At 42.4% G+C, this 17,964-nt stretch overlaps 1 protein-coding gene across 3 annotated transcripts in view; it reads right to left on the reverse strand.

The window, feature by feature from the left end:
- Window positions 1–17,964, reverse strand: part of LOC120515670 (A disintegrin and metalloproteinase with thrombospondin motifs 16) — a 330,557-nt gene that overhangs the window by 233,777 nt on the left and 78,816 nt on the right. For 2 of the 3 annotated variants that reach the window (XM_039736888.1, XM_039736889.1), the window contains one exon: window positions 7,715–7,997. In XM_039736888.1, coding sequence (XP_039592822.1) covers window positions 7,715–7,997 — 283 coding nt within the window. Of the gene's footprint in view, window positions 1–7,710; window positions 7,998–17,964 lie in introns of those variants that run through there. The other variant, XM_039736891.1, reaches the window with a different exon arrangement.

The following is a 17,964-nucleotide window of genomic DNA, read 5'->3' on the forward strand; positions in this document are numbered from 1 at the left end:
TGTGTTGTGTTCAAGTTACATTTCGTGTTTGTCAACCGTTGTAAAGATAACAGGTTTCATTCATCGAAGTGTTCACTACCCAAATCGCTACTCGTGAATCTAAGATGTTTAACAGGCATTCCCGGTATTAAGTTGTGGATTTGCCTGCGAATATTTAGCGGCAGCGTGTCTATGAACGGAATTTAAGCTTTACACCTTGCTTTCCTATTGATATGTCTACAAAGGCTTGTTCAGCGTCAGAGGGTTTCTGCAGTAGCTGCACTTATGAATATGCTAAGCACAGTCCTTCACCCACGATTATTTAGCGGCAGCGTGTCTCCCTGACCATCTCATCTTTGTTTGCATAAGCACAGTCCTTCACCCACGGATATTTACCTTATATGGGCAGGCACTCAATTATGTAGAAGGCGTGATGATGCGGGACACAACTCCGCCTCACATGGTGACCCAGCTGCAGGCTATGCCCGTAAATATGGACGTAAGTAGGTGCCAGTTATGACTGTTACGCGTAGAATTTCGAAATGAAGCCTGCCCAACTTTTGTAAGTAAGCTGTAAGGAATGAGCCTGACAAATGTCAGCCTTCTACCTACACGGGAAGTTGGAGAATTAGTGATGAGTGAGTCAGTGAGGGCTTTGCCTTTTATTATTATTACTAGCAAAATACCTGCGCTTCGCAGCGGAGAAGTAGTGTATTAAAGAGATTAAGATTTGATTAGCATTATTTCTTTCAATCAGGTTCATATTTGGAGGATGTGTTGTGTTCAAGTTATATTCCGTGTTTGTCAACCGTTGTAAAGATAACAGGTTTCATTCATCGAAGTGTTCACTACCCAAATCGCTACTCGTGAATCTAAGATGTTTAACAGGCATTCCCGGTATTAACTTGTGGAATCGCCTGCGAGTATTTAGCAACAGCGTCTCTATTAAGTTGTGGATTTGCCTGAGAGTATTTAGCGACAGCGTCTCTATTAAGTTGTGGATTTGCCTGCGAGTATTTAGTGACAGCATCTCTATTAACTTGTGGATTTTTCTGCGAGTATTTGGCGGCAGCGTCACAAAGTTGTTTTCGTCTAGCTGCATCAGAAAATGTACCACAACGTCTGACATGCCTCCTTTTTACTGTTTTCTCGCAGCTTGGATTGCTGCTGTCATAATCGGTTTGAGTTTCATGGTTTGTTTCAATTACGACAGTATTTGTAGGACTAGTGTTGAAGTGACATTCGGCATCTGTCAAGCGTTGTAAGCACACAACCGGTTTCATCGATAACTTCACATCCAGCTTTTGAGAGTTTAAACATTCATAAACATCAAAGTGTCCACTACTGAAATCGTCACCTGTCAATCTAAGATGTTTAAGAGGCATTGGCGGTTGTCGAAAGGTGAAAAATATTTGGCCATTTCGGTACACTTGAAAGTGACAACCGAAAAATTCAACGGCAGCCGTCAACTCACATGCAGAACCATAGGTGAAGGGCTTAAGCATTTCCCTCTTCTAGTGCTCCTGTGTAGTATAATTATCTCCTGTACCGTCATCAGTCCACACCTTAAAACCTGCCCCAGTCATTCAATACATAAGACACAATGTTCCTCCGGATATCAAGAGTGAGCCTGATATGGCCGTGCAATATGTAGCAAAGAGAATGGAAAAGGTAGGTGCCATCTCCGGGCATGGAAACCACTCAGTAAGTGACAGTTCTTTGATCGATGGTGATCACCTCGATAGACATCTCACCACCCAAATCACTACTCGTGAATCTAAGATGTTTAACAGGCATTCCGGTATTAACTTGTGGATTTGCCTGCAAGTATTTAGCGGTAGCGTGTCTATGAACTTGTGGAATTGCCTGCGAGTATTTAATGACAGAGTCTCTATGAACTTGTGGATTTGCCTACGAGTATTTAATGACAGAGTCTCTATGAACTTGTGGATTTGCCTACGAGTATTTGGCGGCAGCGTCACAAAGTTGTTTCCGTCTAGCTGCATCAGAAAATGTACCACGACATCTGACATGCCTCGTTTTTACTGTTTTCTCACAGCTTGGATTGCTGCTGACGGACGGCCGTATATGGGCAGGCAGTCAATTACGTGGGAGGCGTGGGGATGGGGGAACGCAATATGGGCAGGTAGCCAACTATGTGCGAGGCGTGGTGATGGGAGACGCAACTCCGCCTCACACGGCGACCGAGCTGCAGGCTATGGCCGGTATATATGTACATAAGTAGATTCCAGTTATGACCGTTACTCGTAGAATTTCGAAATGAAACCTGCTTAACTGTTGTAAGTAAGCTGTGAGGAATGAGCCTGCCAAATTTCAGCCTTCTACCTACACGGGAAGTTGGAGAATTAGTGATGAGTGAGTGAGTGAGTCAGTCAGTCAGTGAGGGCTTTGCCTTTTTTTAGTATATATGTTTGCGTGTATTATGTACTGTATTATATTACATTCTGTGTGTGTATATACTAGCTAGCTGCATGTGGTCTTCGGGTCAAAAAAACAACCTGAAGACTTCCGATCAGTTTTACTGTATTGGTGAACTTGAAGTGGCGTCAGCTAACTAACTCTTAAGAATTACGTAGTACAGAAGATGTGTGCCCACCTGTGTTTGTTGCCCACTGGCTTTCATAAGAAGACACTGGCGATACCATATCTAAGTCGTATCACCAGCAAATGAGTCCTATTAATCTTTGTCTCAAGAAAGTACCTCCAGATAGACAATGTTTTTACATTTGCACATTGTTGAGCCGCAGTCGCTGTGATTGAGCGTGAGCAGAGCTGACTGCTTCATACACACACATGTCTTTCATTTATTTATGTCTAAAATTATATATATATATATAGGGCGGCACAGTGGCGCAGTGGTAGCGCTGCTGCCTCGCAGTTAGGAGACCCGGGTTCGCTTCCCGGGTCCTCCCTGCGTGGAGTTTGCATGTCCTCCCCATGTCTGCGTGGGTTTCCTCCGGGCGCTCCGGTTTCCTCCCACAATCCAAAGACATGCAGGTTAGGTGGATTGGCGGTTCTAAATTGGCCCTAGTGTGTGCTTGGTGTGTTTGTGTGTGTCCTGTGGTGGGCCCCACCACTTGTGCCCTGTGTTGGCTGGGATTGGCTCCCCCGTGACCCTGTATTCGGATTCAGCGGGTTAGAAAATGGATGGATGGATATATATATATATATATATAGATATATACAGTATATACAGTGGTACCTCGGTATACATCCTTAATCCATTCCAGATCCTTTGACGTATACCAAACGGATTTATCCCATAAGAAATAAAGGGAAAATGATTAATCCGTTCCCATGAAAAAAAATCCTATTGTTATTGGTATATTATACATTGAATGGGTTGTATAAAATAATTTAAACACTGCTTAATACTAAAATACATAAATACAAAAGCAATTAGATGAAATAAATGAAAATTTAACCTCACTTTACTTTTTAATAACGTCTTTGTTTTTCACAATTGTAGATACCATCGTTCTCTGCATAAGGTATGCAGCAGCCATGTCCCGGATACGCATGCCACCTTCATACTTTTCAACAATTAATTCAAATTTACGCAAAAAAACATGAAATCATGTGTAAATTCACAGAGAGTTAAAGCGCGGGTTGTTCACTGAATGCTAGCAACTGCCATACTGACGCTCGTGGGCAGTCGTGGCTTTGTCTCGAGAGAGGTAAACAAGGGTAGCGTGCAGTGTTCTAGCACGTGAGTCGTATTCCAAACAAAGGTCGTATACCAAGCAAAATTTTTTGGGTCCAAACAGGACGTATACCAAGTTGGACTTATTCCAAAGCGGACATATACCGAGATACCACTGTATATATACTGTAGCAGACATGGACCCTGGCCGGGACGCCCCTTCAGTATATGTTCAGGGGAAGCAGCCGTGGACTTTGCAATACCTAAACCTGGATGCTAGATGGCCGCCCCCTTGCATTGGAGTGGTGCTTCAGTTTCCCGCAGGGCTCCATAGGAATTGGAGTTGGGTCCCGCAGGCGCTGCCAGGGGGTGCTGCAGCTAGGACTACTGAGCCCTTGTGGGCAGTGTTTTCGGCACAACTGGAAGTGCAGCTGGAACTCGGCAATCAAGCACCTGGAGCACTTCCGGGTGGACTATAAAGGGGCCGGCAGCCACCACTCGAGGAGCCAGAATCGGGGGGAGGAGGACGAGGTTGCCTGGGAGGAGTGGTGGAGGAAGAAGAAGAGGAGTGTGGTGTGCTTCGATTTATTTTGAGTGCTTTTAGGATTGTGCTGTGCCTGTGGGACACGGGGAAGACGTGCCCCATAGGTGAAGAAAAATAAATCTTTGTTTTATTATATATATATATATATATATATATATATATATATATATATATATATATATATATATATATATATATAGTGGCAGGCAGTCTGCACCCTTACCTGACTGGGACACCCATAGTGTGGAAGAATCTCTGCAAGAAACTCATTGGCCACCTGGAGTCCTTCTGGGTACCTTATAAAAAAGGGGCAATTCTCCACCATTCAATGGCGGGAGTGGGGAGGAGAGGAATGGAACCGGCAGAAGAGAAAAAAAGAGAAAAAAGAAGGGACTGAGTATTAGTGCTGATGATTTGTGCACTGTGTGTGAATATAACTGTAAATGAACTGGGTGTTGAACCTGTGTTCTGCCTACCTGTGTCGGGGGTTATGACGGGTGTATGCATCCCAGGCTTCAAAACATATGTGTATAAAATATATATATATATATATATATATATATATATATATATATATATATATATATACTGTATACTGTATATATACCAGTAACGGTGTACTGCACAATAACGTGCAGTGAATACACTTGACTTGAGCATTTCTAGTTTTCATCCACTTTCTCTGTCTCTGTTTAGCATTCGTTTGCTCAGAGGTTGATGCGAATGCTGTTTCCTGAGCAGCTCTTCTTTACTCCACCCTAGCGGCCCACCGCTTCTCTTCTTTCATCCACATCTTTTTGAGTTAAAACTGATTAACTAAGTTTTTGTGTTGCAATTACTTAGTACGTGTTCTTTAATTTTTTACTTAAGCTGGCACTTAAGTCTTCAATCTGCCTCAAGAATGATTAGCGAAGGTGGTAGGGAATGAGAATGGCGCCCATACAGATGCACCGCACGGCCACCCTGCTGCGCACTGCCTAGAGTTGATTCTAAAGTAGAATAAAATAAAAATAAAAAGAGTAATAAAAATCATCATCACCCAGAATGTGGATAGTAGACGTCATGTAGTATACAGTATGTGTACCAAATATCAGGTCAATAGGTGAAACGGTTCAAGAGCTATGGGTGATTTAAAATCCTGGACAAACAAATGAACAGCCACGGTAGCGTATTATATAAGAAGATATATATATACATACACACACACACACACACACAGGTCACTTTATTAGCTAATAAGAATAATATGCTCAAAGTACATCTGTTCAACTGCTTGTTAACGCAATTATCTAATCAGACAGGCTGGTCTGAGTATTTCAGAAACTGCTCATCTGCAGGGATTTTCACACACAACCATCTCTAGCGTTTACAGAGAATGGTCTGAAAAAGGGAAAATATCCAGTGAGCGGCAGTTCTGCAGTTAAAAATGTCTTGCTGATGGGAGAGGTCAGAGGACAATGGCCAGAGTGGTTCAAGCTGACAGAAAGACTACGGTAACTCAGATAACCACTCTGTACAACTGTACGGCAGGTCTCTGGGTGAAAACGCCTTGTTGATGCCAGGGGTCAGAGGAGAATGGCCAGACTGGTCTGAGCTGATAGAAAGGCAACAGGAACTCAAATAAGCACTCGATACAACCAAGGTATGCAGAAGAGCATCTCTGAACATACAACGCGTCAAACCTTGATGCTGGTGGGCCACAGCAGTAGGAGACCACACTGCCACATTCACATGAGCCTCCTAAAGACTGTTTTTCATCTGTCGGACAGGCGTCTGGGGCTTTCTCTCTCTCTCTCTAAGGTTTCACCAATGTCTCCATTGGTTTTAGTCTAGTTTTTCCATTTCCTAATGGCTTCTTTGACTTTCATTGACACAGCTCTTGTCGTCATGTCGAATAATGGCAACTACAGACTCCAAAGAGTAAAAGCAAATCAAGTCAGGGTAAATCAAAACGTAAAGCAAATACACAGAGTGCAACACTTTGTCATAAACTAGTTGAAGCCAAGATCAAAAGAACATGGACACTCCGCTGCAGGACAATACACCATATTGAGATTGCTTTGGGCAGAGGGTGAAACCTGCTGAAACCCCTTTGACCAACTGGTCAGATGTATCATATTCACAGGGGTGACTTCTTGTAGCATACCATACCATTTTCTACACCTTAATAGTCCTGAGCAGGCTTGTGGTTGGCTGGAGCCCATCCCAGCAAGCAAGGACACAAGGCAGGAATCATCTCTGGACAGTATCAGTACCTAATAAATTGGCCATAAATGGTTTTCCTCCTGGGCGGCACGGTGGCGCAGTGGGTAGCGCTGCTGCCTTGCAGTTAGGAGACTCGGGTTCGCTTCCTGGGTCCTCCCTGCGTGGAGTTTGCATGTTCTCCCCGTGTCTGCGTGGGTTTCCTCCGGGCGCTCCGGTTTCCTCCCACAGTCCAAAGATATGCAGACTAGGTGGATTGGCGTTTCTAAATTGGCCCTAGTGTGTGCTTGGTGTGTGGGTGTGTTTGTGTGTGTCCTGTGGTGGGTTGGCACCACCACTTGTGCCCTATGTTGGCTGGGATTGGCTCCAGCAGACCCCCGTTTGGATTCAGCGGGCTGGAAAATGGATGGATGGATGGTTTTCCTCCAGGGCGGCTCAGTTGCGCAGTGGGTAGCGCTGCTGTCTTGCAGTTAGGAGACCCAGGTTTGCATGTTCTCCCCATGTCTGCATGGGTTTCCTCCGGGTGCTCCTGTTCCTCCCACAGTCCAAAGACATGCAGGTTAGGTGCATTGGTGATCCTAAATTGTCCCTGGTGTGTGTGTGCGCGCCCTGCCTGGGGTTTGTTCCTGTCTTGCGCCTTGTGTTGGCTGGGAATGGCTCCCATGACCCTGTAGTTAGGATATAGCGGGTTGGATAATATGGATGGATGCCACTGTTTCCAGCTCCGGTCTCATGAAAAATGACAATTTTTGAAACTCTTCCTCAATTCACCATTGATAAATTTTCCATTTGTGTTCTTTCAGGTATTGTATGTTTAGTTATGGCAATGCACCAATCATGCTATGTCATGTCATTTCCTAACCTACTTAATCCAGGGTCATGGGGTAGCTGAAGCCAATCCCAGCATGCTTTGGGTGCATGGAAGGAGAAAACCCTGGACAGGGTGCCAGTCCAATGCAGGGTTAAACACACACACCAAACACACAGTAGGGCCAGTTTAGCATCGCTAATTCACCTACACTGCATGTCCTTGGATTGTAGGGGGAAACCAGAAGAGCTGGAGGAAACCCCCCTAGACACCGGGAGAACATGCAAACTCCATACAGTGAAGAAGTGGGACGCAAACGCTGGGCTCCTTACTGCAAGGCAGCAACACTACCACTGTGCCATCCTACCATCCTAATGCACCAATCATCAAAATACAAATCAGCATGCATCTCAATTCTTACTGGACACTGGGCTTTCTGGTTAAGTTATTAAGTTTAAATTACTTCATTTTTATCAGCAAGCACAAATCCAGTTAATAGAAGAATGTCCTTACATACATTTCTTGCGCCTTCCGCAGTAATGCTGCTTCTGAAGCCGTCCATGCTTGTAGTCGCTGTGCTCGCTCCGACTTTGGTTTCCTCCTCTGTAGAAATCAAAGCGCCTGGGACGTCTCGCCATTAGGACTTCATTGTCCACTAAGGGTTTCTGATTGTCAGTGGATCTCTTGTAGAGGACGTGGGGCTGGTGTCCAGTGGGGGCCGTGTAGTTCCGTTTAAGTGCAAGTTGCAGGGGTAAAGGCTTCAAGAAGTAATCCGCGTCCTGCGTCCTGATCAAACCTGTCTAGAGGAAAGAAAAGAGATCTTTACCCACCAGACCAGAAAATCAGATCCATTGTTTGGTACAATTAAACTCATCCATCCAGCTAATATTAGGGGCTAATGCTCTTCATTAAAGTTATGCCATCAGAAAGCCCCTTCACTTTCTGCACACTTTCCCGTGATGCAGATTTAATTCAGAATGGATACTTTTGCCATTTTGGTCTATCAATCTACACTCAGTAACCCATGATGACAAAGTGAGAACTTGCTTTCAGAAAGGCGTGCAGATTTCTTAAGAATTCAATGTTGAAATCTCTCCTTCAAACAAGTATTTGGACCCCCGTGATGTGGCACTCCAAATTGTGATTGGTGCATCATATTTGCTTTATCTCTCCTTGAGAGGTGTCAAGAATTGGATTGGAGTCCATCTGTGTCAAATTGAATTGATTGGGCAACGTTTAGAAAGGCACACGTGTGTACCAGGGTGTAGAAAGTCCCACAATTCACACATTTGCATGGCAGGACACAAACCAAGCCATGTCTAAGTTCAATGAACTCCCTGTAGACTTCCACAATCAAATTGTGGTGATCCATAGATCAGGACCAGAGTATAAAACCATTTCTGAAGTTTGGAGCGTTCATAACCTTAATAATTGTGAACTGGAAATAAATCTGGAGTGACCAGACCTCTTTCTAGCAATCTGGAGTGACCAGGGGCCTCATGTATAAACGGTGCGTACGCACAGAAATGTTTCGTAAGAACTTTTCCACGTTCAAATCGCGATGTATAAAACCTATACTTGGTGTAAAGCCACGCACTTTTCCACGGTACCTCATGCCTTGTCATACGTAAGTTCTCTGCTCGGTTTTGCAAACTGGCGGCACCCAGCGTCAAAGCAGTGCTACTGTTCCTGTGTGATTACTCATTATTTTCATGACGCGGCTTTATAAATACACAGAAACTAACCGCATATTGTTTATTAGTGTAATGCATCTGATTGTAATTAACTCGTAACAATATAATGGTCCAGGGAACAGCCATAGTATTCCAAATACCATAACTGCTCTCACTTCTTCTTCTTCTTCTTCTTCTTTCAGCTCCTCTTGTTAGAAGTTGCCACAGCAGATCATCTTTTTCCATATTTCTCTCACTGCACGACTCGGAGTATTTATATCACTGTATCTGAGTGTGAATCACAGCAGCAGCTGATCGGAAAGAGAATTATCGATATACAGCTTTAAGGACACGCTGTCTCAGCCACTGCAAAACGTTTTAAAGCCTTTCCTGTACGGACCTCGCGGTTCAGAAACAGTTTAATCCCAAGAACTTTAAATGCACTCAATCAATTGCTCCTTGTAGAACTGTTTGTACTTATAAGTACAATCACCCCACTGTAAACTTGCACTACAGTTATAATATCTCACAACCTGAGCCACTTTATAAAGCGCGATTTACATATGATGACGATATCATTTTTAAGGTGAAATGCAGCAAAATATGTTTGTTAAATTATACACATAAAACTTTAACTTCATTTAAATAATCTATATTCTTCACTGGGAGTGTCGTGAAGGATAGAATAATTAAACATGTACTACGAAGATATTTCAATGTTCTTTAAACGTTTTGAAGAATCGGCTAAGCTTACAGATGGCTTAACGTCTATTACAGAGCTGATTGTATGGCGATCGGTTACTTGGGGAAAGAAAAGCAAGGACTGCAGTGGGCTACGCCAATATATATTGAATATAAAACAGAAGAGAAAATAACAACACAGCTAAAAACGCAGCGACAAATTTCGACAATAAATTATTTCATCGAAGTGAAACACATGTTTAATAACGTGCTTTAGCTCCTATCATCATGAAAATGACATCACGTATACATCTCAGTATTTTAGTTATTCAGAGAGCTGTAATATCACAAATGTAATGGACTCTGTGTCCAGTTGGAGGAAGAGAGCCAGTTTAAGAAGCAAGTAGTGATTCACACACATAGATCACATAGAAGATCAAATACAAAACAAAGCATTTAACGTGCTACTTTAATTACGATGTGATTTGAGAAACTGGTTAATTAAACGATTTTAAGATGAAGTTTATAATGTTCTACTAAATGACAAAATAAACTACGTGATTAAAGTGGAAATGTCGAGATTGAAGTTGACATTTCGTGCTTTTTCCCCACCGTGTGCCTTTTTTCTCTGTACCCTAATAAACTTTCATATGACACTCAGACGGTGGGCTTACAACTCGGCTTTCCACGGCAACTTTGATATGTGACTTCTTTTTATTTCCGGCACTGTGCGATTTTGTGAATGTGAGCTTTCAAGTTTCTCCAACACGCTATGTCACTCGATCAACTTCCTTTTGTTGATTATACCACGGTTTATTTGAACAAATAGTATGTTTTTCCTTTGCCTCCACTTGGTATTCGCTGAAATTCTTATATTTTCCCCGTGCTTTTCCCATTGTCTTTTCACAGAAGGCTGCGCTTAAGGGCGATTTATATTGATTTGCATATTCAAAGAGGCGTAATTCTGGGAGGATTTGGGGCGTTACATAATGCGCGTGCACGAGCGTTAGTTTTCACGGAAGTAACGGAAGAACGTGGAAGTTGGAGTACGCACAGATTCCTGCATCTGGATTTTCTGTGCGTAAGCACATTTCGGCTTTTGTGCTTACGCCATGTTATAGTGCGAGTTCTACACACGGCGGTATACATGAGGCCCCAGACCTTTTTCTAGCAATCTGGAGTGACCAAGCTTCTTCCTGGCAATCTGGAGTGACCAGGCCTCTTCCTGGAGTTGATCGCCCAGTCAAACTGAATGACCAAGCAAGAAGGGCCTTAGTCAGGGAGGTGACCAAGAACCCAATGGTCAGTATAACAGAGTTTCAGAAGTCCTCTTCTGAGATGGGAGAACCTGTGGTCTGAATGTGGATCTCAATGCTGCAGTGCAGTGAATGGGGGAGACTGTGTGGTAAACATGGCACCATCCTTCAGATAAGATGTAAAACCGAGTCCCTGGCTCTCTATGGTCATAAAGATCCCTGGACATCCTTTGTAAAGTGTAGGGTATATCCTGATGTTCTTGATAAATTGCTCACCATGGCCTAGTCATTCTGGCCCCCTAATGAACCCCCTTGGTTATCTCTCTCACCGATTCACCACCTAACAGTAAATGTGTGGGGAGTGTACTGGTGGAAAAATGGCTACCGTCGCATCATCCAGGTGGATGCTACACATTGGTGGTGGTTGAAGTGGCTCCCCACTCACTGAAGTGCTGTGAGAAGTGAGAAAAGTGCAACATACAGCGGGGAAAATAAAAATTGAATGTGTCAACATTTTTCTCAGTAAATCTATGTCTAATGGGGCTATCAACATGAAATTTACACCAGATGTTGGTAACAACCCATGTAATCCACACATACAAAGAAATCAACACAAATAAGTCAATAAATTAAGTTATGTGTAATAAAGTGTAATGACACAGGAAATAAGTATTGAACACGCTTACCTAAATTTATTTAATACTTAGTAGAAAAGCCTTTGTTGGTAATCACAGCTTCAAGACGCCTCCTGTATAGAGAAACGAGTCGCATGCATTGCTCACGTGTGATTTTGGCCTATTCTTCCACACAAACTGTCTTCAAGTCTTGAAGTTGGGGCTCTTCTATGAATTCTGATCTTCAGTTCTTTCCATCGATTTTCAGTTGGATTCAAGTTGGGTGATTGACTGGGCCATTCTAGCAGTGTTATTATCTTTATTTTCTGAAACCAATTGAGAGTTTCCTTGGCTGTGTGTTTGGGACCCTTGTCTTGATGAAATGTCCCTCCTCGCTTCATCTTCAGCATCCTGAGCACATGGAAGCAGATTCTTATCAAGAAGGTCCCGGTACATTTCTCCATTCATCTTTCCTTCATTATTTTGAAGTCTGCCAGCCCCACACCATGATGTTTCCTCCTCCAAACTTCACTGATAGTATGGTGTTTTTGGGGGTGACGTGCAGTGCCATTTCTCCTCCAAACATGGTGTGTACAAAGACTTCCAAAGAGTTCATTTTTGTTTTCATCTGACCAGATTCTATTCTCCAAGTATTTCATTGACTTGTGTTTTTTCTTCAGCAGTGGAGTCTTGTGCAGTGAGCATACAGAGAGGCCATGGCGGTGGAGTGCATTACTTATTGTTTTCTTTGAAACAACTGGACCAGGTCTTTCTGAAGCTCTTGACGAGTGGTCCTTGGATCTTGGACAACTCTTCTGATTATTCTTTGGACTCCTATGTCAGAAATCTCGCGAGAAGCACCTACTCATGGCCACTTTATGGTGAAATGATGTTCTTTCCACTTCCGGATTATGGCCTCAGTGGCGCTCACTGGAACATTCAGAAGTTTAGTAATATGTCTGTCACCAATGCCATCAGTAAGGTTGTGAAGGTCTTGAGAGAGCTCTGTGCTTTTACCCATCATGAGATGTTTCTTGTGTGACACCTTGGTAATGAGAAGCCTTTTTATAGGCCATCAGTTAGGACTAAAGCAGCTGATATTCATTTGCACTGATGGGGGGCTCTCAGGATTGCTATCTAAATGCTGACAGATTTCAGCTGCTTTCTTGGCTTTCCATACCTTTTTGCACCTCCTTTTCTTCATATGTTCAATTCTTTTTCCTTGTGTCTTTCCACTTTATTTAGGGACTTATTTGTTTGGATTTCTTTGTATATGTGGATAACTTGGGTTGTTACCAACATCTGGTGAAAACTTCATGTCGATAGCCCCATTAGAAATATATTTACTGATAAAAATGTTGACGCGTTCAATACTTATTTTAAATGTAAAGGATTATTATTATTAATTGAATGGACCACAGGTCACTATAGGCCAGGGGTCTCCAACTCCAGTCCTGGAGACAGTGGCGGTTTTTGATATGGGCGACATGGGCCGTTACCCAGGGCGGCATCTTGGGCATCGGCAAAAATTTTTTTTTTTGTGCGTGCCCAGGCTGCCCCGACATCATGCCAGCACATTTTTGGGATTGCATGGGCACCGATCGGTTTTCTGTTGTCCATTTGCGAGGAGTAAGGGTGCCCTCCATTTGCGCGGTGCGCCTTGCTGCTTGCCACACAGTAAGGAGAGGGTTGGAGCGGTGGGGGATTCTCTGGCTGGCTGGCACAGCATCTCATAACCAGCTTGTAAAATAAAACCAAATAAAAACAAACACAAAAGCACCAGACATTATGATATAGACTTATAATTTTCATCGATGTGTTTTCTAAATTCTATCACACCCATATATGCAGAAGTGAGTGTGAGGGCCGTCAGTGCGCCTGCTTGGGGGGCCCTCGGGAGGGGGGGGCACCAGAGGGGGTGTTCGCCAAGGGCACCAAACAGGCTAGGACCGCTCCTGCCTGGAGAGCTACTGTGGCTGCAAGTTTTCTTAATCAGTGACCAGTTTTTGCTGCTAATGAACTATATTCCTTTATTTTAATTGACTCTGACTGCTGAATTGATTCTTATTTCTTTAAATGTCACCTAAACATAAATTTGATGTAAAGTGAGCCAACAGATGACCGACTAAGTTGGGGCCTCAGAAAACAACCAACTTCACATCATTCAGTTTCTTAATTTGAAGCCAATTCTTGTTGCTAATTAAACCCGTTATTTAATTCCATGGTGCTCATCCTGCCATGACAGACATTTCCAAAACTGTTGATTTCCTTTTTTAAGAGCGCTGTCAAAATGTTATGTGGACCTGAGCAGATCAGCATTATTGAGGCCTTCACTTTTCTTTATTTTCATTTATTGTGTGATGGATGCAGGTTGTTGTTTATGTGTTGGTTCATCTTGTGTCTTAATATTGTTTGGTTGCTAATTAAGGAAAAAAGAAATAATTAAGGGACCTGAGTCTTAAGCTGTGCATCAATTAAAATTAAGGTAAAAGGTTAATTAGCAGCAACATCTGGTTAGTAATTAAGAAAAGGGTTAGAATGAAAACCTGCAGCCACTGCGGCCCTCCAGGACCAGAGATGGAGACCCCTGCTACAGGTAGTGTGCTGTAGTGGTTAAGGCTTTTAACTTAAACCCTAAGGTTGTGGGCTCAAATCCCACTACTGACGCCAAGTGACCCTGAGCAAGTCACTCCACCTGCCTGTTCTCCAATAGGAAAACCGAAAAGAAACGCAACCAATCACATCATAAATGTTGCAAGTAGTCTTGGATAAAGGGGTCAGCCAAATAAGTAAATGTAAATGTAGGTGGACTCCAACCAAAGTGTGGAAACATCTCAGTGATGATCAATAGAGTGGGAATCACCTGCGCCAGATTTCAAGTGTCATAACAAAGGGTCTGAATACTTGTGTTCATGTGACATTTCAGTTTACTCATTTTTAAAAAATTTTCAAATAGGTTCCAAAAATCCTGTGTTCGCTTGTCATTGTGAGGTATTGAGTGCTGATTGATATGAGGCAAAAAAAAATAATTTAAAAGATTTTAGCACAAGAGAGTAAGTAACATAACAACATTTCAAAAAAAGTGATGGCGTCTGAATTATAGAAGGCATTTCACGCCAAAATTAATTGCAATCCAACATGTCAACTAAACCAATGCACATGGTGTATTTTAGTTTCGGTGCAGTTTTATCTTGTGTTAATTTAAAACACATCACCCAAATGATCGATTGCTTGCCACTACACAGCACAATTTTTGTGCCAGTTTAAAATAAAATACAGAAGTTTATTGCGTTTTTATTCATTTCCATAAATTGCTTGTTATGACTAAAAGCAAAGTAAACATATTATAGATTACTTAGCTGCTGCACCCGAGTAATCGCTCCAGGGGAACTGGGCCTGCACTCACACCCTCAAAGATTAATAAAGTAAATTCAAAAGATGGCATCTTATTGCTATTAGGGGGCTATTTATAACTAAAGCAAGCAATTTAGGGTGGGGAGTCTTAACAAACGAGACAATAAATATGAAGTCTAAAAATGCTACTTGATCAATGATTGGTGCAAACAAAAACCTGAAGCCACTGCAGCCCTCCAGGACCGACTATGCCCACCCCTGCTATTACAACAGCTTTGAAAACAGAAATGCTAAATTACATCATTAAAGACACACGTCAACATTTGAGGATGTCCATTCTAGGCAAGCGTACACATTGCTGCATCTTATCACTGCAGATGATGTAGATAGATAGATAGATAGATAGATAGATAGATAGATAGATAGATAGATAGATAGATAGATAGATAGATAGATAGATAGATATGAAAGGCACTATATAGATAGATAGATAGATAGATAGATAGATAGATAGATAGATAGATAGATATGAAAGGCACTATATAGATAGATAGATAGATAGATAGATAGATAGATAGATAGATAGATAGATAGATAGATAAGGAGTTATATTATAGATAGATAAGGAGTTACATTATAGATAGATAGATAGATAGATAGATAGATAGATAGATAGATAGATAGATAGATAGATAAGGAGTTATATTATAGATAGATAAGGAGTTACATTATAGATAGATAGATAGATAGATAGATAGATAGATAGATAGATAGATAGATAGATAGATATGAAAGGCACTATATAGATAGATAGATAGATAGATAGATAGATAGATAGATAGATAGATAGATAGATAGATAGATAGATAGATAGATAGATAGATAGGTGTTAACAAGAGGGTTTTAAAATCTCAGAGCAGTAGGATCAGATGATCTTCTAAAGTGTTCTGTTCCACAGTGTAGTGAGAGATCACGACTGCCACTTTTACTTCTCTGACCCGCTAAAATATTGTGGAGAGGGTGACTGTTCTTGTCATAGATGGCCTCTACCTCTTTCTCCATACACCTTTCCTTCACTGTTCCCACTGAGTCCACAGTCCTGCCCAGAACCGAGTCAGCCTTCTTCACCAGCTTGTCCAGCCTCTTTATGTTCTTATCTGTCATACAGCCTCCCTAACACATGGCAGCAAAGAAGAGGACACTGGCAATGACTGTCTGAAAAGACTAAGACAACATTTTGCTAAATACAGTATGCTGAATGATCTGAGTCTTCTGAAGTTTAAGAGCCTGCTCTGCACCTTCCTGTAGTGGAAATCAGTGTTCACAGACCAGTCTAGTCTGTCATCAAGGTGGACACCAAGATATTTAAAAGTCTGTGTCACCTGAATGTCCTCCCCTCAGATGTTAACAGGCTAAAGGGGGAGCTTAGACCTGCGGAAATCCACAATCACCTCCTTGGTCTTCGTTGTGCTCAGAACCAGGCAGTTCTTATGGCTACTGTACATTCTGTCTTCCTCTTCATAGTAAATGTGGTTCACAGCCTTCCTCGACTTTAGAAGACTCTTGCGGGACTGGGATAGTGCAAGGCAAACAGCCATTAGCAGCGGGGTAATTAAACCAGCGGGGAGCTTTCCTCAGACAGGATTCAAACGACAGAAGGATACAACAACTGGTGGGCAGACTAACGACAGCAAATGAAATGCCCCCTTATTCCTAAACCACACTTTTATTCAACCACTTCAAGCACATCACATATGTAGGAGCGTTGGAGGTCCTCCTAGATTGTGCTAAATGCCAAGAAATGGACGGATTTCATATCCAAAAATAACCTCAATGCATATGTGTAAAAGTTTGGAGTCTAGACAGAAGACAATTAATTAGTAAAATAGAAAATCAAAGGCGTAGTCTTCTGTGATTTGTGTTGCCCAAGTGAAAGAACTGAATCATAACATACAGTGCCCACCAAATGTTTGGGACAAAGACACATTGCTCCTTGATTTCCAATTCTGCTCCACAGTTTAAAATTACAAATTAAACAATTCAGACATCGTGATTAAAGTGCACATTACAGACTTTCATTGAAGGGGATTTGCAGACATTTTGGTCACACAACACTTTTTCTATGTGGTCCTCCATTTCAGGGCACCATAATATTTGGGACACAGCAATGGCAGGTCTGTTAAAGCCGTTGTTATATTTAGGACTTTGTCACATATCCCTCACATGCAATGACTTCTTGAAGTCTGCGATTCACAGACATCACCCGGTGCTGAGGGTCTTCTCTGGTGATGCTCTGCCAAGCCTCTAATGCAGCCATCTTTGGCTACTTCTTGTTTAGGGGGGTTGTCCCCTTAAGTTTCTCTTCAGCATACGGAAGGCCTGCTCAGTTGGATTGAAATCAGGTGACTGGCTTGGCCATTCAAGAATCTTCCATTTTTTTCAGCTTTGATAAACTCCTGTGTGACCTCAGCAGTGTGTTTGGACCATAATCTTGTTGTAGGATGAAGTGCAGTCCATTGAGTTAGGCGTCATTTACTTTAACATGAGCAGATCAGATGTTTCTACACACCTCAGAATTCATTGTGCTGTCAGCAGCTCCATCATCAATGAAGAGAAATGTGCCAGTCACTGTGGCAGCCATACATGCCCAAGCTATAACACCTCCAGCATCACCGTGTTTAACAGATGAGGTGGTCTGCTGTGGATCTTGGCCAGTTCCTTGTCATCTCCACACTTTACTCTCACCATCACTCTGATGAGGTTCATCTTTGTCTCATCTGTCCACAAGACCTTTTCCTAGAATTCTGCAGGCTCTTTGAAGTCCTTTGTCACAAACTGTAATCTGGTCATCCAATTCTTGTGGTTTGCATTTTGCATTGTGGCCTCTGTGTTTCTGTTCATGAGGTCTTTTGCAGATAGCCCCTGATGTGCCAGACAGTTTCTGACCATAGTGAGAATTCTTCTGTTTCAGCACTGGAGGTCTTCTTTGGCCTACCAGTCCTTTTGTGATTACTGAGCTCACCACTGTGCTCTTCCTTCTTCTTCATGATATTCCAGACAGTTGATTTTGGTCATCCTAAGGTTTATCTGATGTCTCCAATGGTTTTATTCTTGTTTCTCAGCCTCATAATGTCTTCTTTGACTTTCATTGGCACAGCTCTTGTTCTCATGTTGAACAACGGCCACTAC

This window comes from Polypterus senegalus, chromosome 15, assembly GCF_016835505.1.
Source record: "Polypterus senegalus isolate Bchr_013 chromosome 15, ASM1683550v1, whole genome shotgun sequence".
NCBI lineage: Eukaryota > Metazoa > Chordata > Cladistia > Polypteriformes > Polypteridae > Polypterus > Polypterus senegalus.